The sequence below is a fragment of the Oncorhynchus masou genome, chromosome 32, assembly GCF_036934945.1.
Source record: "Oncorhynchus masou masou isolate Uvic2021 chromosome 32, UVic_Omas_1.1, whole genome shotgun sequence".
NCBI lineage: Eukaryota > Metazoa > Chordata > Actinopteri > Salmoniformes > Salmonidae > Oncorhynchus > Oncorhynchus masou.
The window spans coordinates 11821316-11848722 of NC_088243.1; the positions used below are offsets into that span (position 1 = coordinate 11821316).

At 46.6% G+C, this 27407-nt stretch overlaps 1 protein-coding gene across 5 annotated transcripts in view; it reads right to left on the reverse strand.

The window, feature by feature from the left end:
- Positions 1-1554: 1554 nt before the first annotated feature.
- Positions 1555-27407, reverse strand: part of LOC135525585 (DNA (cytosine-5)-methyltransferase 3A-like) — a 115288-nt gene continuing 89435 nt past the window's right edge. For 2 of the 5 annotated variants that reach the window (XM_064953293.1, XM_064953289.1), the window contains 6 exons: positions 7331-7421; positions 7076-7224; positions 6641-6741; positions 5956-6025; positions 5579-5697; positions 1555-5012 (listed from right to left, as the gene is read on the reverse strand). In XM_064953293.1, coding sequence (XP_064809365.1) covers positions 4871-5012; positions 5579-5697; positions 5956-6025; positions 6641-6741; positions 7076-7224; positions 7331-7421 — 672 coding nt within the window. In that variant the 3' untranslated portion in view covers positions 1555-4870. The remainder of the gene's footprint in view (positions 5013-5578; positions 5698-5955; positions 6026-6640; positions 6742-7075; positions 7225-7330; positions 7422-27407) is intronic. The other 3 variants (XM_064953292.1, XM_064953290.1, XM_064953291.1) reach the window with 3 other exon arrangements.

Here is a 27407-nt window from a genome sequence, read left to right on the forward strand (position 1 = left end):
GATGTGAACTGTGATTACATTTTAGCAGAAACTCTTATCCAGAGTGACTTACAGTAGTGAGTGCATTAATTTTCATTCTGGTCCCCCGTGGGAACGGAACCCAAAAACCTGGCATTGGAAGCACCATGCTCTACCAACTGGGCCACACAGGAACTTATTGTGAAAAGAAGGATCATGGATAGTAAAGGAAGGAGGCCATAAAATCACTCGACAGCCTATAAATAACAATACACATTATTTTTTAGCATAAAGTATACTATTCAGATTTAAGGTTTATGTAATTATTATGAACACAAGACAAGACATTAGGCTATAATAAACACTACAAACACAGATTATTATTGTTAGTAATCATTAGGCCTTTCAATGTGTGAGAAAATCCAGGGTGATGTGAGCAATAGCAGAGCCAACAAACTATTACCTTTTTTTAAATAAAAATGTTTCCCTGAGATTTTAAAATGGTTTAAAAGTAGGCTTTAGGTTTTTACTTTAGTATAGATGTGCAACAATTGTTCCATAGGTAATGTATGTTGTTACACTTGAGGCGGCAGGGTATCCTAGTGGTTAGAGTGTTGGATTAGTAACTGGATGGTTGCAAGCTCAATTCCCCGAGCTGACAAGGTATAACTCTGCCATTCTGCCCCTGAACAGGCAGTTAACCCAGTGTTCCTAGGCTGTCATTGAAAATAACATTTTGTTCTTAATTGACTTGCCTAGTTAAATAAAGGTCTAAAAAAATGTTGCCAAGAAACCTGATCAAGTATAGTGATCAGATTTTGTATTGTTCAATTTATTCCGGGTACAGGTGAAGAATAACAAGAGCTATCATATTTTTGCACAAAAACAATACATTTATTCAAGTGTTCTCCAGCACAAATACATAAGGAGCCGTTTTCTTATTTCTGGGCACTAAAACATAAGTAATGGGTAAAGGGTGGAGAATGACTGCTACATTTGCTGTATGCACTGATCATCTTCAAGACAAAGAACATAGACCATAAAACAATGAATATGACACAAAAAGAAAGTCACACAGACTGACCTGCCTGATGCATTGGAACAGTGAAATGTCATGGGAAATAATCCTAAATGGCACCCTATTCCCTATATAGCGCACTACTTTTGACTAGTGTCCAATGTAGTGTAGTGCACTATATAGGGAATAGGGTGCCATTTGGGACATAGTATAATATTTGCCAATAATAACAAAAATGACCATTGAAAACAAGACATGGAGGACAGAATATTATGGCACGGAATGTAGGATTAAGAAACAAAGCGAATGCCAGGTTTTACACATACATTATGCTACAGTAAACGTTATTACTGAAATGCTTTTATTTTTTTGTTATTTCCCATTATGGAGTAAATGTTTTTTCCAACAGATAAGCACCAACCAACTACAGCAATTTCTAGTCTAAAACAATATAGGAAACTCATTATCATTTATATTTTTTTCAAGTCAAAAGTTCAAATGTATTTGTTAATATATGCATCCCATGAGAGTGAAATAATGGTGCTTTTCCATCATACTACAAAGGAAGTTAAAAACAGTCATTGTCAAGACAAGTTTTATTTCTCTTCCAAAACAAATATATTTTTTCTTGATTAGATAAAATGTTTAGCACCGTCAGAAACACCTACAATCCCTCTTTATAGTTCTTATAAAAAGAAACAAAAGGCAAAAACAACCAACATTATGTAGGGCTGTGCAGTGAAGTAGAGACCATTGCATCTTAAAGCTGTCATTATTAGGCTAAAGATCACTTGACACATTTAAACTGGATTCACTCAGGACTCACTCAAAACATCAAAAAACAAATCAAACAAATGAACAGTACTAGAAGGCAACACTTGGAGTCCACCTTCTAATGCTTCATAGCTTATTATGATATTTTAAAAAAAACTATTTTAATTGATTTTCTTTTTAGTTTTTCACCTAATCTTTTTTTTCTAATTCCATGATATATATTAGCAAAGAATTATATTTGTACATCTCATAGGTAATTCAAAAAAATAAAAACAAATCAAAAACAGTGACAGGAAAACTCTATGTACAAACTGTACAAGGGGCATGGTCATTTACTATAGGGAAAGGGAATTAACATCAATGTCAACACAACGCATAAGGATTCCTGCAAACCCAATGTCCGAAGTTCAACTAAAAAGGTGGAAAGGATACGATAAGGTCACTTAAGAACTTAATCATGTATGAAACTACATTTATGAAATGAAGTCATTTAGAATATTTAGATAGAACATTGGTAAGTCATCGTCTCTGCTACTGTATTTCTCTGGTCACCGTTCACTCTTCAGTTTTGAGTTCTGAAAAACTCATTTCTAAATCGTCCACAAATTTAAAAATGAATTCCCAGCCATTCTACACATCTTGCCATGGGGCGTAGAGAAAATGTTGCAGTTTTAAATACATTTTTCTGCAATTCTACACATTTTGCCATTGGACAGAGAATTCTTTTAGCAATTTCATCACACATTTCATGCAATTCTACTCATTTTGCCATGGGGCAGATAATTTATTTTTCAGTTTTATAGCTAATTTCCTGCACTTCTATCCATTTTGCCAAGATTTAGAGTGAGAATAACTAACCAAATAAATGGGGCCCCCTTAAAATCAGGGCCCTAGGCACGGGCCCTGCTTGCCCGGTCAGTATTTGGCCATGACTACTCAAGTTGGCTGTTCCACTGAAGTTGGCTGTTCCAAGTGGCTGTTCCACTGATGTCAGAAGGTGAATTCACCAATTTGTAAGTCGCTCTGGATAAGAGCGTCTGCTAAATGACTTAAATGTAAATGTAAATGTAAGTTTAGATAGCAGGCTAGACAAACTACCAATCTAAAACTGGTTAGCTGACATGGCCAATTGAGTGACTGTCAGTGACTGACATAACAAGAGAAAAACTGCAGAATGATGCCCAACCAAATGTCTAAATTGCACCTGGTGTACTGTACTATTCCTACTTTCAATAGTAAGTTCAGACCCCGACTGAGTTCCTAAAAAAAACAAAACGCTTATGCCTGGAGCAGGCCCTGTAATCAGTTTGTAAATCTGTCTCTATCACTCTCGCTTTTTCTAATTATTTGAGGTCTACAAGAGGAAGGTGCAGAGGACATTGCATCTGCGGTCTGGTATATTCATTTGGAAAGGTAACGTTACAAACATACGGTATAACATAGTTTCTTAACTCTGTTTTAAATTCTACAATGTCTTGTTCTATCCAAAGAATGGCATACTGAATTACGGCTTTCAACAGAAGACAATATGAAAATGGAGCACATCAATCATTTTCTATGAATCTACTGTACATTGAGTAGGATCAATAATCAATCGTTTCCATGGATACATGGATTTAACATAATTCTATGAGTCCATTCTTCCACTTCTATTGGCACAGCCCTACTGTATAGAAAACATACTGTATTACACAGCTGTAGAACAGTTCACATCATAAAAACAACATTTCACAAGAAAAACCAAGAAGAAACATTTTAAAATACTGAAGAAAAAAAAAGTATACATATAAAAAAGTGCTTTATAATGTTGGTAAAACAGCACAAAATCGCTATAAAAAGGTAGAAGAACATTGTGAAGCCGCACCATTTTGTTAGAAGATTTGCACCTGACAGTATGTAGTTTGCAGGGGTGAAAAGGGGAAGGAGAGAGTCTTTACTTTATTGTGGAAACCCCAGGCCATCTGCCCTCCCTCCAGTCCAACCACCGTGCTCACTAACAGTTGTACAGTGATGACATTAGAAAAAAGCATCACCACAGACTTTGATCTTAAGGTATTTTGTTGTTGTGGTAACGACAGAATGCATCACCGCCCATGTGGCTAGCTTCATGTTGTGTTTGTGCAGTCAGACACAGGCATGCATGGGGGGGCCTGAGTTTACATGGAGCAAGGCTTGAACAATTATTTAAAGAACACCAGTAGAATTGATGTTTATAAAAGCTGTAAAACAGAAAAGAGTAGGATATGGCATATTGTTCTGCAGTCTACTGTCACCACACCTTTAATCGCCACTTTGAAATCATTTAAATTTACTAAAATAACACAGAACTTCTTTAAATAGTGAAAACATTACACTGAAAAAAAAACGTAAACAAAAAATAAATCCCATCTTGTCTAAAGTGTAGTGCCTGTGCCACATGACCTGTGATGCTTCCTATCGTCGTGAAGCACCATGGTATTGTAACCATTTTACAGTAGTACCTTTACCTTCAGTTAACTGTGTATATAAACTTTAAACAAAGAGGTATATGTGATCTGATGTTTTGGATTCATTAAGACACAGCTTTCTATGACACTGAAGACAATCACCCTTATTCACTTTAGCTCTGCGAGGCTCAGTAGCTGGAGGAATCAAAACTCAACATGACTATACTGTCGCTGGCTTGCTTTACCCACTTCAGATATTGGCCAATAGAAAATCATGCCTACACCGCCAATATCTTTCACATACATACTGCACATACAGTATCATCAACTCTCTTTCAGATCTTTTCCAATCATCCAATCCTAGTCCTTATTCTAAAAGCCACACAGATCCTAGTTTCTTCTTTCTCAGTGCCTTGAGAAGAAAGCCTTGTCTCAAGTATAGCTTGCACAAATAAATCAATTTAAAAAATACTGGATAACACTGCTAAAAGGTAAAATGACATATACATATTAAATAGAATAAGAAGTACATTTCAAATTACAAGAAATAATTTGAAATATTTACTTTCATGATGTTTTGCTTGCCTGGGAAATGATACCAGGTACCAGGGAGTAGTATAATTTCACCAATGCTCATGTTTCTGGTTACAACATCAGTTCTATGTTTGTGATGGTCTAGTTAAGTCAAGTCTTGTTAAACGCAGGCAAAATATTCTTTGAGTGGTGCAAACAAGTGTCGGATGACCGGTACACTCCACGACCTTCCCAGAAGCCTTTGCCTGGCCAGCCGACTCATGTTGGACACGTCTGTGTAATGGACTGGGAAGCCAAACACCCTGGGGAAGGAGACAGTAACCAGACAGCCACCAGAGGGAACAAGAGACAGACAGACAGCGCAGGAGACAGATGGATAGATACAGAGGGACAAAGAGAGGAAGAGAGTCTTGAGAATTAGTGACATAGGGCTATGTTTCCATGTGAGCTTGACTTTAGGTCCTTTATAGAAGGGTACATTGGAATCATACAATGGGGGAAAAAAGTATTTAGTCAGCCACCAATTGTGCAAGTTCTCTCACTTAAAAAGATGAGAGAGGCCTGTACTTTTCATCATAGGTACACTTCAACTATGACAGACAAAATGAGAAAAAAAAATCCAGAAAATCACATTGTAGGATTTTTATTGAATTTATTTGCAAATTATGGTGGAAAATAAGTATCTTTTTAAGTAGGAGAACTTGCACAAATGGTGGCTGACAAAATACTTTTTTACCCCACTGTATATATCACTTTCTGTAAGGGAATCATTTTATGATAAAGATGTATGCCACTGTGAAAAACTGCTCGTAATAAAGTCATTTAATTATGGTATGATTAATTAATTTGAAAGGTAATCCGTTCCTACCTCTCCATCTCAGTGCACCAAAGAATGTCCTCCTTCTCGTTCATGAAGACGGGAAAGTGCTGGTCTTTACCCTGCTTAATGGAATTAGAGCGAGTGGTGATGGTCCTCACTTTGCCAAACTGAGGGGAAACCAGATGGTGAACACACTAAGTGGCTGGTGCATAAGAATAGGACAACCAAGTATTGTTTACAGACCAAATTGTTCATATGACCAAACATTTAATTTGACTGTTCAAAAGGTACTCACACTCAACTTATTTTTTTCTTGAACTAAGTTAATCAAATTAATAAACTATATAAATTACATATTTGGCCAAATGCATAATTTGTACAATTGTTTTTAAAAATACAGCTACAAAAATAGATGAATAAGTGACCTTCGCTGTTCTGCCATGCTCCAAACAGTCCTGAAGGTCTAGTCTGTCAGTGAACATGGCCGTCAAGGGCCTGAAGAGGAATACAGATGGAAAAGTAAGAGAAGTGTGAAAATACAGTGAGAGAGAGAGACAGCGAGAGAGAGGACGAGTGAAAGAGAGAGTAAGAGCGAGAGAAAGAGAGTGAGTGAGCGAGAGGAGGAGAGCGTGAGAGAGAGAGGAGAGAGAGAGAGAGAGGAGAGAGAGAGGAGAGAGAGAGAGAAGAGATAAAAAAGAGTAAGTGAGCGAGAGGAGGAGAGCGTGAGAGAGAGAGGAGAGAGAGAGAGGAGGGAGAGAGAGAGAGAGGAGGGAGAGAGAGCGAGAGAGAAGAGATAAAAAAGGAGTGAGTGAGCGAGAGGAGGAGTGTGAGAGAGAGAGAGAGAGAGAGGAGAGAGAGTGAGAGAGAGAGGAGAGAGAGAGAGAGGAGAGAGAGAGAGAAGAGATAAAAAAGGAGTGAGTGAGCGAGAGGAGGAGAGCATGAGAGAGAGAGAGAGAGAGAGAGAGAGAGAGAGAGAGAGAGAGAGAGAGAGAGGGGAGGGGAGAGATAAAAAAGGTCATCAGGATTATTTAGTTCCTGGGTTTGACTGGCTCAGGAACTAGCCCAGGTATAAATTGCTTTAGGTGACAGGCTCGCTGTTTCTTCCCTCACCGTTCTCTCACCAACCTGTTCATGCCAGGCAGGTTGCCCCAGAAGTAGCGAGCACGGTGAGCAGCAGTCACCTCCTTGGCATCGATCATCACCGGATTACACTGGAAGAGGAGAGACAGGATATTAATTTAACCTTTATTTAACTTTGTTATTGAAGACACATTCTCTTTTGCAATAATTACCAGAAGAATGTAGTGAAGATAATATTTTGTATAAGGAAAATGTCAAACAATGATCAATTAATATGTTTAAATTAAAAGTTTAAACTGCTTCTTCATAACCTAACTAGTATATTGACAGCATACACTGTCAATTATCACCACAAGGCATTCATAATATGTGAATCCATATTCCAATGGATGACTGATATACATGACTGAAATATAGTATCATTTGTTCTTCTAGAAGTTATATAGTCTCTGTAAAGGAACAAACCTCTAGAAAGCGAGAGATGTCCCTCTTGTCACTGACGCCCATTGCCACCACGTTTTCAAAGAGCCAGAAGAACGGCCGGTTGTCGCCCTCTTTGGGCCGAGCCTCGTGCAGCAGGCGGTAGAACTCAAAGAACAGCCGACCAGTGCCCTCTACAGGACAGACAGAGAAGGACAGGCATATGAAATTCAGCTACAGGAAGTAAGTCTTCAGCAGAGCCAGAACAAAAGTGATAAATGGTAAAGAGTTGTCACCTACCATAAAGACCCTTCCTAGCTGGGTTGACAATAGAGAGGTCGTTACACGGACTTCCACCAATCACTAAGTCAAAGGGGCCCCACTCATGTAACTGTTAACGAGGGAGAGAGAGAACAGGAAAACAACAAGAGGAAGGAGGAGGACAGGAGATAAGAAAGACAAAATAGACTGATTATCCAACTAAGAGACACATTTTGTGCTTTAGCGGTTGAAGAAATGTTATATGAAGTGTTATTGTAATAACTCTCACTGATAGGCGCCTTACAATCTTTCTCATTTGGGATATCATTATTAAGAGACTGTGGCTAGGGTGTTCGTCTTTGAGCCAGGCTATAGGGATATCCTTATTGAGAGACTCTGGCTAGGGCCCTCGTCTTTGAGCCAGGCTATAGGGATATCCTCATTGAGAGACTCTGGCTAGGGCCCTCGTCTTTGAGCCAGGCTATAGGGATATCCTCATTGAGAGACTCTGGCTAGGGCCCTCGTCTTTGAGTCAGGCTATAGGGATATCCTCATTGAGAGACTCTGGCTAGGGCCCTCGTCTTTGAGTCAGGCTATAGGGATATTCTTATTGAGAGACTCTGGCTAGGGCCCTCGTCTTTGAGCCAGGCTATAGGGATATCCTCATTGAGAGACTCTGGCTAGGGCCCTCGTCTTTGAGTCAGGCTATAGGGATATCCTTATTGAGAGACTCTGGCTAGGGCCCTCGTCTTTGAGCCAGGCTATAGGGATATCCTTATTGAGAGACTCTGGCTAGGGCCCTCGTCTTTGAGCCAGGCTATAGGGATATCCTTATTGAGAAACTCTGGCTAGGGCCCTCGTCTTTGAGCCAGGCTATAGGGATATCCTCATTGAGAGACTCTGGCTAGGGCCCTCGTCTTTGAGTCAGGCTATAGGGATATCCTTATTGAGAGACTCTGGCTAGGGCCCTCGTCTTTGAGTCAGGCTATAGGGATTTCCTTATCGAGAGACCCTGGCTAGGGCCCTCGTCTTTGAGTCAGGCTATAGGGATATCCTTATCGAGAGACCCTGGCTAGGGCCCTCGTCTTTGAGTCAGGCTATAGGGATATCCTTATTAAGAGACTCTGGCTAGGGCCCTCGTCTTTGAGCCAGGCTATAGGGATATCCTTATTGAGAGACTCTGGCTAGGGCCCTCGTCTTTGAGTCAGGCTATAGGGATATCCTTATTAAGAGACTGTGGCTAGGGCCCTCGTCTTTGAGCCAGGCTATAGGGATATCCTTATTGAGAGACTCTGGCTAGGGTGTTCGTCTTTGAGTCAGGCTATAGGGATATCCTTATTGAGAGACTCTGGCTAGGGCCCTCGTCTTTGAGTCAGGCTATAGGGATATCCTTATTGAGAGACTCTGGCTAGGGCCCTCGTCTTTGAGTCAGGCTATAGGGATATCCTTATTGAGAGACTCTGGCTAGGGCCCTCGTCTTTGAGCCAGGCTATAGGGATATCCTTATTGAGAGACTCTGGCTAGGGCCCTCGTCTTTGAGTCAGGCTATAGGGATTTCCTTATTGAGAGACTCTGGCTAGGGCCCTCGTCTTTGAGCCAGGCTGTAGGGATATCCTTATTGAGAGACTCTGGCTAGGGCCCTCGTCTTTGAGTCAGGCTATAGGGATATCCTTATTAAGAGACTGTGGCTAGGGCCCTCGTCTTTGAGCCAGGCTATAGGGATATCCTTATTAAGAGACTCTGGCTAGGGCCCTCGTCTTTGAGTCAGGCTATAGGGATATCCTCATTGAGAGACTCTGGCTAGGGCCCTCGTCTTTGAGTCAGGCTATAGGGATATCCTTGTTGAGAGACTCTGGCTAGGGCCCTTGTCTTTGAGTCAGGCTATAGGGATATCCTTATTAAGAGACTGTGGCTAGGGCCCTCGTCTTTGAGCCAGGCTATAGGGATATCCTTATTGAGAGACTCTGGCTAGGGCCCTCGTCTTTGAGTCAGGCTATAGGGATTTCCTTATTGAGAGACTCTGGCTAGGGCCCTCGTCTTTCAGCCAGGCTATAGGGATATCCTTATTGAGAGACCCTGGCTAGGGCCCTCGTCTTTGAGTCAGGCTATAGGGATATCCTTATTAAGAGACTCTGGCTAGGGCCCTCGTCTTTGAGCCAGGCTATAGGGATATCCTTATTAAGAGACTGTGGCTAGGGCGTTCGTCTTTGAGCCAGGCTATAGGGATATTCTCATTGAGAGACTCTGGCTAGGGCCCTCGTCTTTGAGTCAGGCTATAGGGATATCCTTATTGAGAGACTCTGGCTAGGGCCCTCGTCTTTGAGTCAGGCTATAGGGATATCCTTATTAAGAGACTGTGGCTAGGGCCCTCGTCTTTGAGCCAGGCTATAGGGATATCCTTATTGAGAGACTCTGGCTAGGGCCCTCGTCTTTGAGCCAGGCTATAGGGATATCCTTATTGAGAGACTCTGGCTAGGGCCCTCGTCTTTGAGTCAGGCTATAGGGATATCCTTATTAAGAGACTGTGGCTAGGGCCCTCGTCTTTGAGCCAGGCTATAGGGATATCCTTATTGAGAGACTGTGGCTAGGGCCCTCGTCTTTGAGTCAGGCTATAGGGATATCCTTATTGAGAGACTCTGGCTAGGGCCCTCGTCTTTGAGTCAGGCTATAGGGATATCCTTATTGAGAGACTCTGGCTAGGGCCCTCGTCTTTGAGCCAGGCTATAGGGATATCCTTATTGAGAGACTCTGGCTAGGGTGTTCGTCTTTGAGTCAGGCTATAGGGATATCCTTATTGAGAGACTCTGGCTAGGGCCCTCGTCTTTGAGTCAGGCTATAGGGATATCCTTATTAAGAGACTCTGGCTAGGGCCCTCGTCTTTGAGTCAGGCTATAGGGATATCCTTATTGAGAGACTCTGGCTAGGGCCCTCGTCTTTGAGCCAGGCTATAGGGATATCCTTATTGAGAGACTCTGGCTAGGGCCCTCGTTTTTGAGCCAGGCTATAGGGATATCCTTATTGAGAGACTCTGGCTAGGGCGTTCGTCTTTGAGCCAGGCTATAGGGATATCCTTATTAAGAGACTGTGGCTAGGGCCCTCGTCTTTGAGCCAGGCTATAGGGATATCCTTATTGAGAGACTCTGGCTAGGGCGTTCGTTTTTGAGCCAGGCTATAGGGATATCCTTATTGAGAGACTCTGACTAGGGCCCTCGTCTTTGAGTCAGGCTATAGGGATATCCTTATTGAGAGACTCTGGCTAGGGTGTTCGTCTTTGAGTCAGGCTATAGGGATATCCTTATTGAGAGACTGTGGCTAGGGCCCTCATCTTTGAGCCAGGCTATAGGGATATCCTTATTAAGAGACTCTGGCTAGGGCCCTCGTCTTTGAGTCAGGCTATAGGGATATCCTTATTGAGAGACTCTGGCTAGGGCCCTCGTCTTTGAGTCAGGCTATAGGGATATCCTTATTGAGAGACTCTGGCTAGGGCCCTCGTCTTTGAGCCAGGCTATAGGGATATCATTATTAAGAGACTGTGGCTAGGGCCCTCGTCTTTGAGCCAGGTTATAGGGATATCCTTATTGAGAGACTCTGGCTAGGGCCCTCGTCTTTGAGTCAGGCTATAGGGATATCCTTATTGAGAGACCCTGGCTAGGGCCCTCGTCTTTGAGTCAGGCTATAGGGATATCCTTATTGAGAGACTCTGGCTAGGGCCCTCGTCTTTGAGTCAGGCTATAGGGATATCCTTATTGAGAGACCCTGGCTAGGGCCCTCGTCTTTGAGTCAAGCTATAGGGATATCCTTATTGAGAGACCCTGGCTAGGGCCCTCGTCTTTGAGTCAGGCTATAGGGATATCCTTATTGAGAGACTGTGGCTAGGGTGTTCGTCTTTGAGCCAGGCTATAGGGATATCCTTATTGAGAGACTCTGGCTAGGGCCCTCGTCTTTGAGTCAGGCTATAGGGATATCCTTATTGAGAGACTGTGGCTAGGGCCCTCGTCTTTGAGCCAGGCTATAGGGATATCCTTATTGAGAGACTGTGGCTAGGGCCCTCGTCTTTGAGCCAGGCTATAGGGATATCCTTATTAAGAGACTCTGGCTAGGGCCCTCGTTTTTGAGTCAGGCTATAGGGATATCATTATTGAGAGACTCTGGCTAGGGCCCTCGTTTTTGAGCCAGGCTATAGGGATATCATTATTAAGAGACTCTGGCTAGGGTCCTCGTTTTTGAGTCAGGCTATAGGGATATTCTTATTGAGAGACTCTGGCTAGGGCGTTCGTCTTTGAGTCAGGCTATAGGGATATTCTTATTGAGAGACTGTGGCTAGGGCGTTCGTCTTTGAGTCAGGCTGTAGGGATATCCTTATTAAGAGACTGTGGCTAGGGCGTTTGTCTTTGAGCCAGGCTATAGGGATATCCTTATTAAGAGACTCTGGCTAGGGCCCTCGTCTTTGAGTCAGGCTATAGGGATATCCTTATTGAGAGACTCTGGCTAGGGCCCTCGTCTTTGAGCCAGGCTGTAGGGATATCCTTATTGAGAGACTGTGGCTAGGGCCCTCGTCTTTGAGTCAGGCTGTAGGGATATCCTTATTAAGAGACTCTGGCTAGGGCCCTCGTCTTTGAGTCAGGCTATAGGGATATCCTTATTGAGAGACTCTGGCTAGGGCCCTCGTCTTTGAGTCAGGCTATAGGGATATCCTTATTAAGAGACTCTGGCTAGGGCCCTCGTCTTTGAGTCAGGCTGTAGGGATATCCTTATTGAGAGACTCTGGCTAGGGCCCTCGTCTTTGAGCCAGGCTGTAGGGATATCCTTATTGAGAGACTCTGGCTAGGGCCCTCGTCTTTGAGCCAGGCTATAGGGATATCCTTATTAAGAGACTCTGGCTAGGGCCCTCGTCTTTGAGCCAGGCTATAGGGATATCCTTATTGAGAGACTGTGGCTAGGGCGTTCGTCTTTGAGCCAGGCTGTAGGGATATCCTTATTGAGAGACTGTGGCTAGGGCCCTCGTCTTTGAGTCAGGCTATAGGGATATCCTTATTAAGAGACTGTGGCTAGGGCCCTCGTCTTTGAGTCAGGCTATAGGGATATTCTTATTGAGAGACTCTGGCTAGGGCCCTCGTCTTTGAGTCAGGCTATAGGGATATCCTTATTGAGAGACTGTGGCTAGGGCGTTCGTCTTTGAGTCAGGCTATAGGGATATTCTTATTGAGAGACTGTGGCTAGGGCGTTCGTCTTTGAGTCAGGCTGTAGGGATATCCTTATTAAGAGACTGTGGCTAGGGCGTTTGTCTTTGAGCCAGGCTATAGGGATATTCTTATTAAGAGACTGTGGCTAGGGCCCTCGTCTTTGAGTCAGGCTGTAGGGATATCCTTATTGAGAGACTGTGGCTAGGGCCCTCGTCTTTGAGTCAGGCTATAGGGATATCCTTATTAAGAGACTGTGGCTAGGGCGTTTGTCTTTGAGTCAGGCTATAGGGATATCCTTATTGAGAGACTCTGGCTAGGGCCCTCGTCTTTGAGTCAGGCTATAGGGATATCCTTATTAAGAGACTGTGGCTAGGGCCCTCGTCTTTGAGTCAGGCTGTAGGGATATCCTTATTGAGAGACTGTGGCTAGGGCGTTCGTCTTTGAGTCAGGCTATAGGGATATCCTTATTAAGAGACTCTGGCTAGGGCCCTCGTCTTTGAGTCAGGCTATAGGGATATCCTTATTAAGAGACTGTGGCTAGGGCCCTCGTCTTTGAGTCAGGCTGTAGGGATATCCTTATTGAGAGACTCTGGCTAGGGCCCTCGTCTTTGAGTCAGGCTATAGGGATATCCTTATTAAGAGACTCTGGCTAGGGCCCTCGTCTTTGAGCCAGGCTGTAGGGATATCCTTATTAAGAGACTCTGGCTAGGGCCCTCGTCTTTGAGTCAGGATATAGGGATATCCTTATTGAGAGACTGTGGCTAGGGCCCTCGTCTTTGAGTCAGGCTATAGGGATATCCTTATTAAGAGACTGTGGCTAGGGCGTTCGTCTTTGAGTCAGGCTGTAGGGATATCCTTATTGAGAGACTGTGGCTAGGGCGTTCGTCTTTGAGTCAGGCTATAGGGATATCCTTATTAAGAGACTGTGGCTAGGGCCCTCGTCTTTGAGTCAGGCTATAGGGAAAGCCTTATTGAGAGACTCTGACTAGGGCCCTCGTCTTTGAGTCAGGCTATAGGGATATCCTTATTAAGAGACTGTGGCTAGGGCCCTCGTCTTTGAGCCAGGCTGTAGGGATATCCTTATTGAGAGACTCTGGCTAGGGCCCTCGTCTTTGAGTCAGGCTGTAGGGATATCCTTATTAAGAGACTCTGGCTAGGGCCCTCGTCTTTGAGTCAGGCTGTAGGGATATCCTTATTAAGAGACTGTGGCTAGGGCCCTCGTCTTTGAGTCAGGCTGTAGGGATATCCTTATTAAGAGACTCTGGCTAGGGCCCTCGTCTTTGAGTCAGGCTATAGGGATATCCTTATTGAGAGACTGTGGCTAGGGCGTTCGTCTTTGAGTCAGGCTATAGGGATATCCTTATTGAGAGACTCTGGCTAGGGCCCTCGTCTTTGAGTCAGGCTATAGGGATTTCCTTATTGAGAGACTCTGGCTAGGGCCCTCGTCTTTGAGCCAGGCTGTAGGGATATCCTTATTGAGAGACTCTGGCTAGGGCCCTCGTCTTTGAGTCAGGCTATAGGGATATCCTTATTAAGAGACTGTGGCTAGGGCCCTCGTCTTTGAGCCAGGCTATAGGGATATCCTTATTAAGAGACTCTGGCTAGGGCCCTCGTCTTTGAGTCAGGCTATAGGGATATCCTCATTGAGAGACTCTGGCTAGGGCCCTCGTCTTTGAGTCAGGCTATAGGGATATCCTTATTGAGAGACTCTGGCTAGGGCCCTCGTCTTTGAGTCAGGCTATAGGGATATCCTTATTAAGAGACTGTGGCTAGGGCCCTCGTCTTTGAGTCAGGCTATAGGGATATCCTTATTGAGAGACTCTGGCTAGGGCCCTCGTCTTTGAGTCAGGCTATAGGGATTTCCTTATTGAGAGACTCTGGCTAGGGCCCTCGTCTTTCAGCCAGGCTATAGGGATATCCTTATTGAGAGACCCTGGCTAGGGCCCTCGTCTTTGAGTCAGGCTATAGGGATATCCTTATTAAGAGACTCTGGCTAGGGCCCTCGTCTTTGAGCCAGGCTATAGGGATATCCTTATTAAGAGACTGTGGCTAGGGCGTTCGTCTTTGAGCCAGGCTATAGGGATATTCTCATTGAGAGACTCTGGCTAGGGCCCTCGTCTTTGAGTCAGGCTATAGGGATATCCTTATTGAGAGACTCTGGCTAGGGCCCTCGTCTTTGAGTCAGGCTATAGGGATATCCTTATTGAGAGACTCTGGCTAGGGCCCTCGTCTTTGAGTCAGGCTATAGGGATATCCTTATTGAGAGACCCTGGCTAGGGCCCTCGTCTTTGAGTCAAGCTATAGGGATATCCTTATTGAGAGACCCTGGCTAGGGCCCTCGTCTTTGAGTCAGGCTATAGGGATATCCTTATTGAGAGACTGTGGCTAGGGTGTACGTCTTTGAGCCAGGCTATAGGGATATCCTTATTGAGAGACTCTGGCTAGGGCCCTCGTCTTTGAGTCCGGCTATAGGGATATCCTTATTGAGAGACTGTGGCTAGGGCCCTCGTCTTTGAGCCAGGCTATAGGGATATCCTTATTGAGAGACTGTGGCTAGGGCCCTCGTCTTTGAGCCAGGCTATAGGGATATCCTTATTAAGAGACTCTGGCTAGGGCCCTCGTTTTGAGTCAGGCTATAGGGATATCATTATTGAGAGACTCTGGCTAGGGCCCTCGTTTTTGAGCCAGGCTATAGGGATATCATTATTAAGAGACTCTGGCTAGGGTCCTCGTTTTTGAGTCAGGCTATAGGGATATTCTTATTGAGAGACTCTGGCTAGGGCCCTCGTCTTTGAGTCAGGCTGTAGGGATATCCTTATTAAGAGACTCTGGCTAGGGCCCTCGTCTTTGAGTCAGGCTATAGGGATATCCTTATTGAGAGACTGTGGCTAGGGCGTTCGTCTTTGAGTCAGGCTATAGGGATATCCTTATTGAGAGACTGTGGCTAGGGCCCTCGTCTTTGAGTCAGGCTATAGGGATATCCTTATTAAGAGACTGTGGCTAGGGCCCTCGTCTTTGAGTCAGGCTATAGGGATATCCTTATTGAGAGACTCTGGCTAGGGCCCTCGTCTTTGAGTCAGGCTATAGGGATATCCTTATTAAGAGACTGTGGCTAGGGCCCTCGTCTTTGAGCCAGGCTATAGGGATATCCTTATTGAGAGACTCTGGCTAGGGCGTTTGTCTTTGAGTCAGGCTATTGGGATATCCTTATTGAGAGACTGTGGCTAGGGCCCTCGTCTTTGAGTCAGGCTATAGGGATATCCTTATTGAGAGACTGTGGCTAGGGCCCTCGTCTTTGAGCCAGGCTATAGGGATATCCTTATTGAGAGACTCTGGCTAGGGCCCTCGTCTTTGAGTCAGGCTATAGGGATTTCCTTATTGAGAGACTCTGGCTAGGGCCCTCGTCTTTGAGCCAGGCTGTAGGGATATCCTTATTGAGAGACTCTGGCTAGGGCCCTCGTCTTTGAGTCAGGCTATAGGGATATCCTTATTAAGAGACTGTGGCTAGGGCCCTCGTCTTTGAGCCAGGCTATAGGGATATCCTTATTAAGAGACTCTGGCTAGGGCCCTCGTCTTTAAGTCAGGCTATAGGGATATCCTCATTGAGAGACTCTGACTAGGGCCCTCGTCTTTGAGTCAGGCTATAGGGATATCCTTATTAAGAGACTGTGGCTAGGGCCCTCGTCTTTGAGCCAGGCTGTAGGGATATCCTTATTGAGAGACTCTGGCTAGGGCCCTCGTCTTTGAGTCAGGCTGTAGGGATATCCTTATTAAGAGACTCTGGCTAGGGCCCTCGTCTTTGAGTCAGGCTGTAGGGATATCCTTATTAAGAGACTGTGGCTAGGGCCCTCGTCTTTGAGTCAGGCTGTAGGGATATCCTTATTAAGAGACTCTGGCTAGGGCCCTCGTCTTTGAGTCAGGCTATAGGGATATCCTTATTGAGAGACTGTGGCTAGGGCGTTCGTCTTTGAGTCAGGCTATAGGGATATCCTTATTGAGAGACTCTGGCTAGGGCCCTCGTCTTTGAGTCAGGCTATAGGGATTTCCTTATTGAGAGACTCTGGCTAGGGCCCTCGTCTTTGAGCCAGGCTGTAGGGATATCCTTATTGAGAGACTCTGGCTAGGGCCCTCGTCTTTGAGTCAGGCTATAGGGATATCCTTATTAAGAGACTGTGGCTAGGGCCCTCGTCTTTGAGCCAGGCTATAGGGATATCCTTATTAAGAGACTCTGGCTAGGGCCCTCGTCTTTGAGTCAGGCTATAGGGATATCCTCATTGAGAGACTCTGGCTAGGGCCCTCGTCTTTGAGTCAGGCTATAGGGATATCCTTATTGAGAGACTCTGGCTAGGGCCCTCGTCTTTGAGTCAGGCTATAGGGATATCCTTATTAAGAGACTGTGGCTAGGGCCCTCGTCTTTGAGTCAGGCTATAGGGATATCCTTATTGAGAGACTCTGGCTAGGGCCCTCGTCTTTGAGTCAGGCTATAGGGATTTCCTTATTGAGAGACTCTGGCTAGGGCCCTCGTCTTTCAGCCAGGCTATAGGGATATCCTTATTGAGAGACCCTGGCTAGGGCCCTCGTCTTTGAGTCAGGCTATAGGGATATCCTTATTAAGAGACTCTGGCTAGGGCCCTCGTCTTTGAGCCAGGCTATAGGGATATCCTTATTAAGAGACTGTGGCTAGGGCGTTCGTCTTTGAGCCAGGCTATAGGGATATTCTCATTGAGAGACTCTGGCTAGGGCCCTCGTCTTTGAGTCAGGCTATAGGGATATCCTTATTGAGAGACTCTGGCTAGGGCCCTCGTCTTTGAGTCAGGCTATAGGGATATCCTTATTGAGAGACTCTGGCTAGGGCCCTCGTCTTTGAGTCAGGCTATAGGGATATCCTTATTGAGAGACCCTGGCTAGGGCCCTCGTCTTTGAGTCAAGCTATAGGGATATCCTTATTGAGAGACCCTGGCTAGGGCCCTCGTCTTTGAGTCAGGCTATAGGGATATCCTTATTGAGAGACTGTGGCTAGGGGTGTACGTCTTTGAGCCAGGCTATAGGGATATCCTTATTGAGAGACTCTGGCTAGGGCCCTCGTCTTTGAGTCCGGCTATAGGGATATCCTTATTGAGAGACTGTGGCTAGGGCCCTCGTCTTTGAGCCAGGCTATAGGGATATCCTTATTGAGAGACTCTGGCTAGGGCCCTCGTCTTTGAGTCAGGCTATAGGGATATCCTTATTAAGAGACTCTGGCTAGGGCCCTCGTCTTTGAGTCAGGCTGTAGGGATATCCTTATTGAGAGACTCTGGCTAGGGCCCTCGTCTTTGAGTCAGGCTGTAGGGATATCCTTATTAAGAGACTCTGGCTAGGGCCCTCGTCTTTGAGTCAGGCTATAGGGATATCCTTATTGAGAGACTGTGGCTAGGGCGTTCGTCTTTGAGTCAGGCTATAGGGATATCCTTATTGAGAGACTGTGGCTAGGGCCCTCGTCTTTGAGTCAGGCTATAGGGATATCCTTATTAAGAGACTGTGGCTAGGGCCCTCGTCTTTGAGTCAGGCTATAGGGATATCCTTATTGAGAGACTCTGGCTAGGGCCCTCGTCTTTGAGTCAGGCTATAGGGATATCCTTATTAAGAGACTGTGGCTAGGGCCCTCGTCTTTGAGCCAGGCTATAGGGATATCCTTATTGAGAGACTCTGGCTAGGGCGTTTGTCTTTGAGTCAGGCTATTGGGATATCCTTATTGAGAGACTGTGGCTAGGGCCCTCGTCTTTGAGTCAGGCTATAGGGATATCCTTATTGAGAGACTGTGGCTAGGGCCCTCGTCTTTGAGCCAGGCTATAGGGATATCCTTATTGAGAGACTCTGGCTAGGGCCCTCGTCTTTGAGTCAGGCTATAGGGATTTCCTTATTGAGAGACTCTGGCTAGGGCCCTCGTCTTTGAGCCAGGCTGTAGGGATATCCTTATTGAGAGACTCTGGCTAGGGCCCTCGTCTTTGAGTCAGGCTATAGGGATATCCTTATTAAGAGACTGTGGCTAGGGCCCTCGTCTTTGAGCCAGGCTATAGGGATATCCTTATTAAGAGACTCTGGCTAGGGCCCTCGTCTTTAAGTCAGGCTATAGGGATATCCTCATTGAGAGACTCTGACTAGGGCCCTCGTCTTTGAGTCAGGCTATAGGGATATCCTTATTAAGAGACTGTGGCTAGGGCCCTCGTCTTTGAGCCAGGCTGTAGGGATATCCTTATTGAGAGACTCTGGCTAGGGCCCTCGTCTTTGAGTCAGGCTGTAGGGATATCCTTATTAAGAGACTCTGGCTAGGGCCCTCGTCTTTGAGTCAGGCTGTAGGGATATCCTTATTAAGAGACTGTGGCTAGGGCCCTCGTCTTTGAGTCAGGCTGTAGGGATATCCTTATTAAGAGACTCTGGCTAGGGCCCTCGTCTTTGAGTCAGGCTATAGGGATATCCTTATTGAGAGACTGTGGCTAGGGCGTTCGTCTTTGAGTCAGGCTATAGGGATATCCTTATTGAGAGACTCTGGCTAGGGCCCTCGTCTTTGAGTCAGGCTATAGGGATTTCCTTATTGAGAGACTCTGGCTAGGGCCCTCGTCTTTGAGCCAGGCTGTAGGGATATCCTTATTGAGAGACTCTGGCTAGGGCCCTCGTCTTTGAGTCAGGCTATAGGGATATCCTTATTAAGAGACTGTGGCTAGGGCCCTCGTCTTTGAGCCAGGCTATAGGGATATCCTTATTAAGAGACTCTGGCTAGGGCCCTCGTCTTTGAGTCAGGCTATAGGGATATCCTCATTGAGAGACTCTGGCTAGGGCCCTCGTCTTTGAGTCAGGCTATAGGGATATCCTTATTGAGAGACTCTGGCTAGGGCCCTCGTCTTTGAGTCAGGCTATAGGGATATCCTTATTAAGAGACTGTGGCTAGGGCCCTCGTCTTTGAGTCAGGCTATAGGGATATCCTTATTGAGAGACTCTGGCTAGGGCCCTCGTCTTTGAGTCAGGCTATAGGGATTTCCTTATTGAGAGACTCTGGCTAGGGCCCTCGTCTTTCAGCCAGGCTATAGGGATATCCTTATTGAGAGACCCTGGCTAGGGCCCTCGTCTTTGAGTCAGGCTATAGGGATATCCTTATTAAGAGACTCTGGCTAGGGCCCTCGTCTTTGAGCCAGGCTATAGGGATATCCTTATTAAGAGACTGTGGCTAGGGCGTTCGTCTTTGAGCCAGGCTATAGGGATATTCTCATTGAGAGACTCTGGCTAGGGCCCTCGTCTTTGAGTCAGGCTATAGGGATATCCTTATTGAGAGACTCTGGCTAGGGCCCTCGTCTTTGAGTCAGGCTATAGGGATATCCTTATTGAGAGACTCTGGCTAGGGCCCTCGTCTTTGAGTCAGGCTATAGGGATATCCTTATTGAGAGACCCTGGCTAGGGCCCTCGTCTTTGAGTCAAGCTATAGGGATATCCTTATTGAGAGACCCTGGCTAGGGCCCTCGTCTTTGAGTCAGGCTATAGGGATATCCTTATTGAGAGACTGTGGCTAGGGTGTACGTCTTTGAGCCAGGCTATAGGGATATCCTTATTGAGAGACTCTGGCTAGGGCCCTCGTCTTTGAGTCCGGCTATAGGGATATCCTTATTGAGAGACTGTGGCTAGGGCCCTCGTCTTTGAGCCAGGCTATAGGGATATCCTTATTGAGAGACTCTGGCTAGGGCCCTCGTCTTTGAGTCAGGCTATAGGGATATCCTTATTAAGAGACTCTGGCTAGGGCCCTCGTCTTTGAGTCAGGCTGTAGGGATATCCTTATTGAGAGACTCTGGCTAGGGCCCTCGTCTTTGAGCCAGGCTGTAGGGATATCCTTATTGAGAGACTCTGGCTAGGGCCCTCGTCTTTGAGCCAGGCTATAGGGATATCCTTATTAAGAGACTCTGGCTAGGGCCCTCGTCTTTGAGCCAGGCTATAGGGATATCCTTATTGAGAGACTGTGGCTAGGGCGTTCGTCTTTGAGCCAGGCTGTAGGGATATCCTTATTGAGAGACTGTGGCTAGGGCCCTCGTCTTTGAGTCAGGCTATAGGGATATCCTTATTAAGAGACTGTGGCTAGGGCCCTCGTCTTTGAGTCAGGCTATAGGGATATTCTTATTGAGAGACTCTGGCTAGGGCCCTCGTCTTTGAGTCAGGCTATAGGGATATCCTTATTGAGAGACTGTGGCTAGGGCGTTCGTCTTTGAGTCAGGCTATAGGGATATTCTTATTGAGAGACTGTGGCTAGGGCGTTCGTCTTTGAGTCAGGCTGTAGGGATATCCTTATTAAGAGACTGTGGCTAGGGCGTTTGTCTTTGAGCCAGGCTATAGGGATATTCTTATTAAGAGACTGTGGCTAGGGCCCTCGTCTTTGAGTCAGGCTGTAGGGATATCCTTATTGAGAGACTGTGGCTAGGGCCCTCGTCTTTGAGTCAGGCTATAGGGATATCCTTATTAAGAGACTGTGGCTAGGGCGTTTGTCTTTGAGTCAGGCTATAGGGATATCCTTATTGAGAGACTCTGGCTAGGGCCCTCGTCTTTGAGTCAGGCTATAGGGATATCCTTATTAAGAGACTGTGGCTAGGGCCCTCGTCTTTGAGTCAGGCTGTAGGGATATCCTTATTGAGAGACTGTGGCTAGGGCGTTCGTCTTTGAGTCAGGCTATAGGGATATCCTTATTAAGAGACTCTGGCTAGGGCCCTCGTCTTTGAGTCAGGCTATAGGGATATCCTTATTAAGAGACTGTGGCTAGGGCCCTCGTCTTTGAGTCAGGCTGTAGGGATATCCTTATTGAGAGACTCTGGCTAGGGCCCTCGTCTTTGAGTCAGGCTATAGGGATATCCTTATTAAGAGACTCTGGCTAGGGCCCTCGTCTTTGAGCCAGGCTGTAGGGATATCCTTATTAAGAGACTCTGGCTAGGGCCCTCGTCTTTGAGTCAGGATATAGGGATATCCTTATTGAGAGACTGTGGCTAGGGCCCTCGTCTTTGAGTCAGGCTATAGGGATATCCTTATTAAGAGACTGTGGCTAGGGCGTTCGTCTTTGAGTCAGGCTGTAGGGATATCCTTATTGAGAGACTGTGGCTAGGGCGTTCGTCTTTGAGTCAGGCTATAGGGATATCCTTATTAAGAGACTGTGGCTAGGGCCCTCGTCTTTGAGTCAGGCTATAGGGAAAGCCTTATTGAGAGACTCTGACTAGGGCCCTCGTCTTTGAGTCAGGCTATAGGGATATCCTTATTAAGAGACTGTGGCTAGGGCCCTCGTCTTTGAGCCAGGCTGTAGGGATATCCTTATTGAGAGACTCTGGCTAGGGCCCTCGTCTTTGAGTCAGGCTGTAGGGATATCCTTATTAAGAGACTCTGGCTAGGGCCCTCGTCTTTGAGTCAGGCTGTAGGGATATCCTTATTAAGAGACTGTGGCTAGGGCCCTCGTCTTTGAGTCAGGCTGTAGGGATATCCTTATTAAGAGACTCTGGCTAGGGCCCTCGTCTTTGAGTCAGGCTATAGGGATATCCTTATTGAGAGACTGTGGCTAGGGCGTTCGTCTTTGAGTCAGGCTATAGGGATATCCTTATTGAGAGACTCTGGCTAGGGCCCTCGTCTTTGAGTCAGGCTATAGGGATTTCCTTATTGAGAGACTCTGGCTAGGGCCCTCGTCTTTGAGCCAGGCTGTAGGGATATCCTTATTGAGAGACTCTGGCTAGGGCCCTCGTCTTTGAGTCAGGCTATAGGGATATCCTTATTAAGAGACTGTGGCTAGGGCCCTCGTCTTTGAGCCAGGCTATAGGGATATCCTTATTAAGAGACTCTGGCTAGGGCCCTCGTCTTTGAGTCAGGCTATAGGGATATCCTCATTGAGAGACTCTGGCTAGGGCCCTCGTCTTTGAGTCAGGCTATAGGGATATCCTTATTGAGAGACTCTGGCTAGGGCCCTCGTCTTTGAGTCAGGCTATAGGGATATCCTTATTAAGAGACTGTGGCTAGGGCCCTCGTCTTTGAGTCAGGCTATAGGGATATCCTTATTGAGAGACTCTGGCTAGGGCCCTCGTCTTTGAGTCAGGCTATAGGGATTTCCTTATTGAGAGACTCTGGCTAGGGCCCTCGTCTTTCAGCCAGGCTATAGGGATATCCTTATTGAGAGACCCTGGCTAGGGCCCTCGTCTTTGAGTCAGGCTATAGGGATATCCTTATTAAGAGACTCTGGCTAGGGCCCTCGTCTTTGAGCCAGGCTATAGGGATATCCTTATTAAGAGACTGTGGCTAGGGCGTTCGTCTTTGAGCCAGGCTATAGGGATATTCTCATTGAGAGACTCTGGCTAGGGCCCTCGTCTTTGAGTCAGGCTATAGGGATATCCTTATTGAGAGACTCTGGCTAGGGCCCTCGTCTTTGAGTCAGGCTATAGGGATATCCTTATTGAGAGACTCTGGCTAGGGCCCTCGTCTTTGAGTCAGGCTATAGGGATATCCTTATTGAGAGACCCTGGCTAGGGCCCTCGTCTTTGAGTCAAGCTATAGGGATATCCTTATTGAGAGACCCTGGCTAGGGCCCTCGTCTTTGAGTCAGGCTATAGGGATATCCTTATTGAGAGACTGTGGCTAGGGTGTACGTCTTTGAGCCAGGCTATAGGGATATCCTTATTGAGAGACTCTGGCTAGGGCCCTCGTCTTTGAGTCCGGCTATAGGGATATCCTTATTGAGAGACTGTGGCTAGGGCCCTCGTCTTTGAGCCAGGCTATAGGGATATCCTTATTGAGAGACTGTGGCTAGGGCCCTCGTCTTTGAGCCAGGCTATAGGGATATCCTTATTAAGAGACTCTGGCTAGGGCCCTCGTTTTTGAGTCAGGCTATAGGGATATCATTATTGAGAGACTCTGGCTAGGGCCCTCGTTTTTGAGCCAGGCTATAGGGATATCATTATTAAGAGACTCTGGCTAGGGTCCTCGTTTTTGAGTCAGGCTATAGGGATATTCTTATTGAGAGACTCTGGCTAGGGCCCTCGTCTTTGAGTCAGGCTGTAGGGATATCCTTATTAAGAGACTCTGGCTAGGGCCCTCGTCTTTGAGTCAGGCTATAGGGATATCCTTATTGAGAGACTGTGGCTAGGGCGTTCGTCTTTGAGTCAGGCTATAGGGATATCCTTATTGAGAGACTGTGGCTAGGGCCCTCGTCTTTGAGTCAGGCTATAGGGATATCCTTATTAAGAGACTGTGGCTAGGGCCCTCGTCTTTGAGTCAGGCTATAGGGATATCCTTATTGAGAGACTCTGGCTAGGGCCCTCGTCTTTGAGTCAGGCTATAGGGATATCCTTATTAAGAGACTGTGGCTAGGGCCCTCGTCTTTGAGCCAGGCTATAGGGATATCCTTATTGAGAGACTCTGGCTAGGGCGTTTGTCTTTGAGTCAGGCTATTGGGATATCCTTATTGAGAGACTGTGGCTAGGGCCCTCGTCTTTGAGTCAGGCTATAGGGATATCCTTATTGAGAGACTGTGGCTAGGGCCCTCGTCTTTGAGCCAGGCTATAGGGATATCCTTATTGAGAGACTCTGGCTAGGGCCCTCGTCTTTGAGTCAGGCTATAGGGATTTCCTTATTGAGAGACTCTGGCTAGGGCCCTCGTCTTTGAGCCAGGCTGTAGGGATATCCTTATTGAGAGACTCTGGCTAGGGCCCTCGTCTTTGAGTCAGGCTATAGGGATATCCTTATTAAGAGACTGTGGCTAGGGCCCTCGTCTTTGAGCCAGGCTATAGGGATATCCTTATTAAGAGACTCTGGCTAGGGCCCTCGTCTTTAAGTCAGGCTATAGGGATATCCTCATTGAGAGACTCTGACTAGGGCCCTCGTCTTTGAGTCAGGCTATAGGGATATCCTTATTAAGAGACTGTGGCTAGGGCCCTCGTCTTTGAGCCAGGCTGTAGGGATATCCTTATTGAGAGACTCTGGCTAGGGCCCTCGTCTTTGAGTCAGGCTGTAGGGATATCCTTATTAAGAGACTCTGGCTAGGGCCCTCGTCTTTGAGTCAGGCTGTAGGGATATCCTTATTAAGAGACTGTGGCTAGGGCCCTCGTCTTTGAGTCAGGCTGTAGGGATATCCTTATTAAGAGACTCTGGCTAGGGCCCTCGTCTTTGAGTCAGGCTATAGGGATATCCTTATTGAGAGACTGTGGCTAGGGCGTTCGTCTTTGAGTCAGGCTATAGGGATATCCTTATTGAGAGACTCTGGCTAGGGCCCTCGTCTTTGAGTCAGGCTATAGGGATTTCCTTATTGAGAGACTCTGGCTAGGGCCCTCGTCTTTGAGCCAGGCTGTAGGGATATCCTTATTGAGAGACTCTGGCTAGGGCCCTCGTCTTTGAGTCAGGCTATAGGGATATCCTTATTAAGAGACTGTGGCTAGGGCCCTCGTCTTTGAGCCAGGCTATAGGGATATCCTTATTAAGAGACTCTGGCTAGGGCCCTCGTCTTTGAGTCAGGCTATAGGGATATCCTCATTGAGAGACTCTGGCTAGGGCCCTCGTCTTTGAGTCAGGCTATAGGGATATCCTTATTGAGAGACTCTGGCTAGGGCCCTCGTCTTTGAGTCAGGCTATAGGGATATCCTTATTAAGAGACTGTGGCTAGGGCCCTCGTCTTTGAGTCAGGCTATAGGGATATCCTTATTGAGAGACTCTGGCTAGGGCCCTCGTCTTTGAGTCAGGCTATAGGGATTTCCTTATTGAGAGACTCTGGCTAGGGCCCTCGTCTTTCAGCCAGGCTATAGGGATATCCTTATTGAGAGACCCTGGCTAGGGCCCTCGTCTTTGAGTCAGGCTATAGGGATATCCTTATTAAGAGACTCTGGCTAGGGCCCTCGTCTTTGAGCCAGGCTATAGGGATATCCTTATTAAGAGACTGTGGCTAGGGCGTTCGTCTTTGAGCCAGGCTATAGGGATATTCTCATTGAGAGACTCTGGCTAGGGCCCTCGTCTTTGAGTCAGGCTATAGGGATATCCTTATTGAGAGACTCTGGCTAGGGCCCTCGTCTTTGAGTCAGGCTATAGGGATATCCTTATTGAGAGACTCTGGCTAGGGCCCTCGTCTTTGAGTCAGGCTATAGGGATATCCTTATTGAGAGACCCTGGCTAGGGCCCTCGTCTTTGAGTCAAGCTATAGGGATATCCTTATTGAGAGACCCTGGCTAGGGCCCTCGTCTTTGAGTCAGGCTATAGGGATATCCTTATTGAGAGACTGTGGCTAGGGTGTACGTCTTTGAGCCAGGCTATAGGGATATCCTTATTGAGAGACTCTGGCTAGGGCCCTCGTCTTTGAGTCCGGCTATAGGGATATCCTTATTGAGAGACTGTGGCTAGGGCCCTCGTCTTTGAGCCAGGCTATAGGGATATCCTTATTGAGAGACTGTGGCTAGGGCCCTCGTCTTTGAGCCAGGCTATAGGGATATCCTTATTAAGAGACTCTGGCTAGGGCCCTCGTTTTTTGAGTCAGGCTATAGGGATATCATTATTGAGAGACTCTGGCTAGGGCCCTCGTTTTTGAGCCAGGCTATAGGGATATCATTATTAAGAGACTCTGGCTAGGGTCCTCGTTTTTGAGTCAGGCTATAGGGATATTCTTATTGAGAGACTCTGGCTAGGGCCCTCGTCTTTGAGTCAGGCTGTAGGGATATCCTTATTAAGAGACTCTGGCTAGGGCCCTCGTCTTTGAGTCAGGCTATAGGGATATCCTTATTGAGAGACTGTGGCTAGGGCGTTCGTCTTTGAGTCAGGCTATAGGGATATCCTTATTGAGAGACTGTGGCTAGGGCCCTCGTCTTTGAGTCAGGCTATAGGGATATCCTTATTAAGAGACTGTGGCTAGGGCCCTCGTCTTTGAGTCAGGCTATAGGGATATCCTTATTGAGAGACTCTGGCTAGGGCCCTCGTCTTTGAGTCAGGCTATAGGGATATCCTTATTAAGAGACTGTGGCTAGGGCCCTCGTCTTTGAGCCAGGCTATAGGGATATCCTTATTGAGAGACTCTGGCTAGGGCGTTTGTCTTTGAGTCAGGCTATTGGGATATCCTTATTGAGAGACTGTGGCTAGGGCCCTCGTCTTTGAGTCAGGCTATAGGGATATCCTTATTGAGAGACTGTGGCTAGGGCCCTCGTCTTTGAGCCAGGCTATAGGGATATCCTTATTGAGAGACTCTGGCTAGGGCCCTCGTCTTTGAGTCAGGCTATAGGGATTTCCTTATTGAGAGACTCTGGCTAGGGCCCTCGTCTTTGAGCCAGGCTGTAGGGATATCCTTATTGAGAGACTCTGGCTAGGGCCCTCGTCTTTGAGTCAGGCTATAGGGATATCCTTATTAAGAGACTGTGGCTAGGGCCCTCGTCTTTGAGCCAGGCTATAGGGATATCCTTATTAAGAGACTGTGGCTAGGGCGTTCGTCTTTGAGCCAGGCTATAGGGATATTCTCATTGAGAGACTCTGGCTAGGGCCCTCGTCTTTGAGTCAGGCTATAGGGATATCCTTATTGAGAGACTCTGGCTAGGGCCCTCGTCTTTGAGTCAGGCTATAGGGATATCCTTATTAAGAGACTGTGGCTAGGGCCCTCGTCTTTGAGTCAGGCTATAGGGATATCCTTATTGAGAGACTCTGGCTAGGGCCCTCGTCTTTGAGTCAGGCTATAGGGATATCCTTATTAAGAGACTGTGGCTAGGGCCCTCGTCTTTGAGCCAGGCTATAGGGATATCCTTATTGAGAGACTCTGGCTAGGGCGTTTGTCTTTGAGTCAGGCTATTGGGATATCCTTATTGAGAGACTGTGGCTAGGGCCCTCGTCTTTGAGTCAGGCTATAGGGATATCCTTATTGAGAGACTGTGGCTAGGGCCCCGTCTTTGAGCCAGGCTATAGGGATATCCTTATTGAGAGACTCTGGCTAG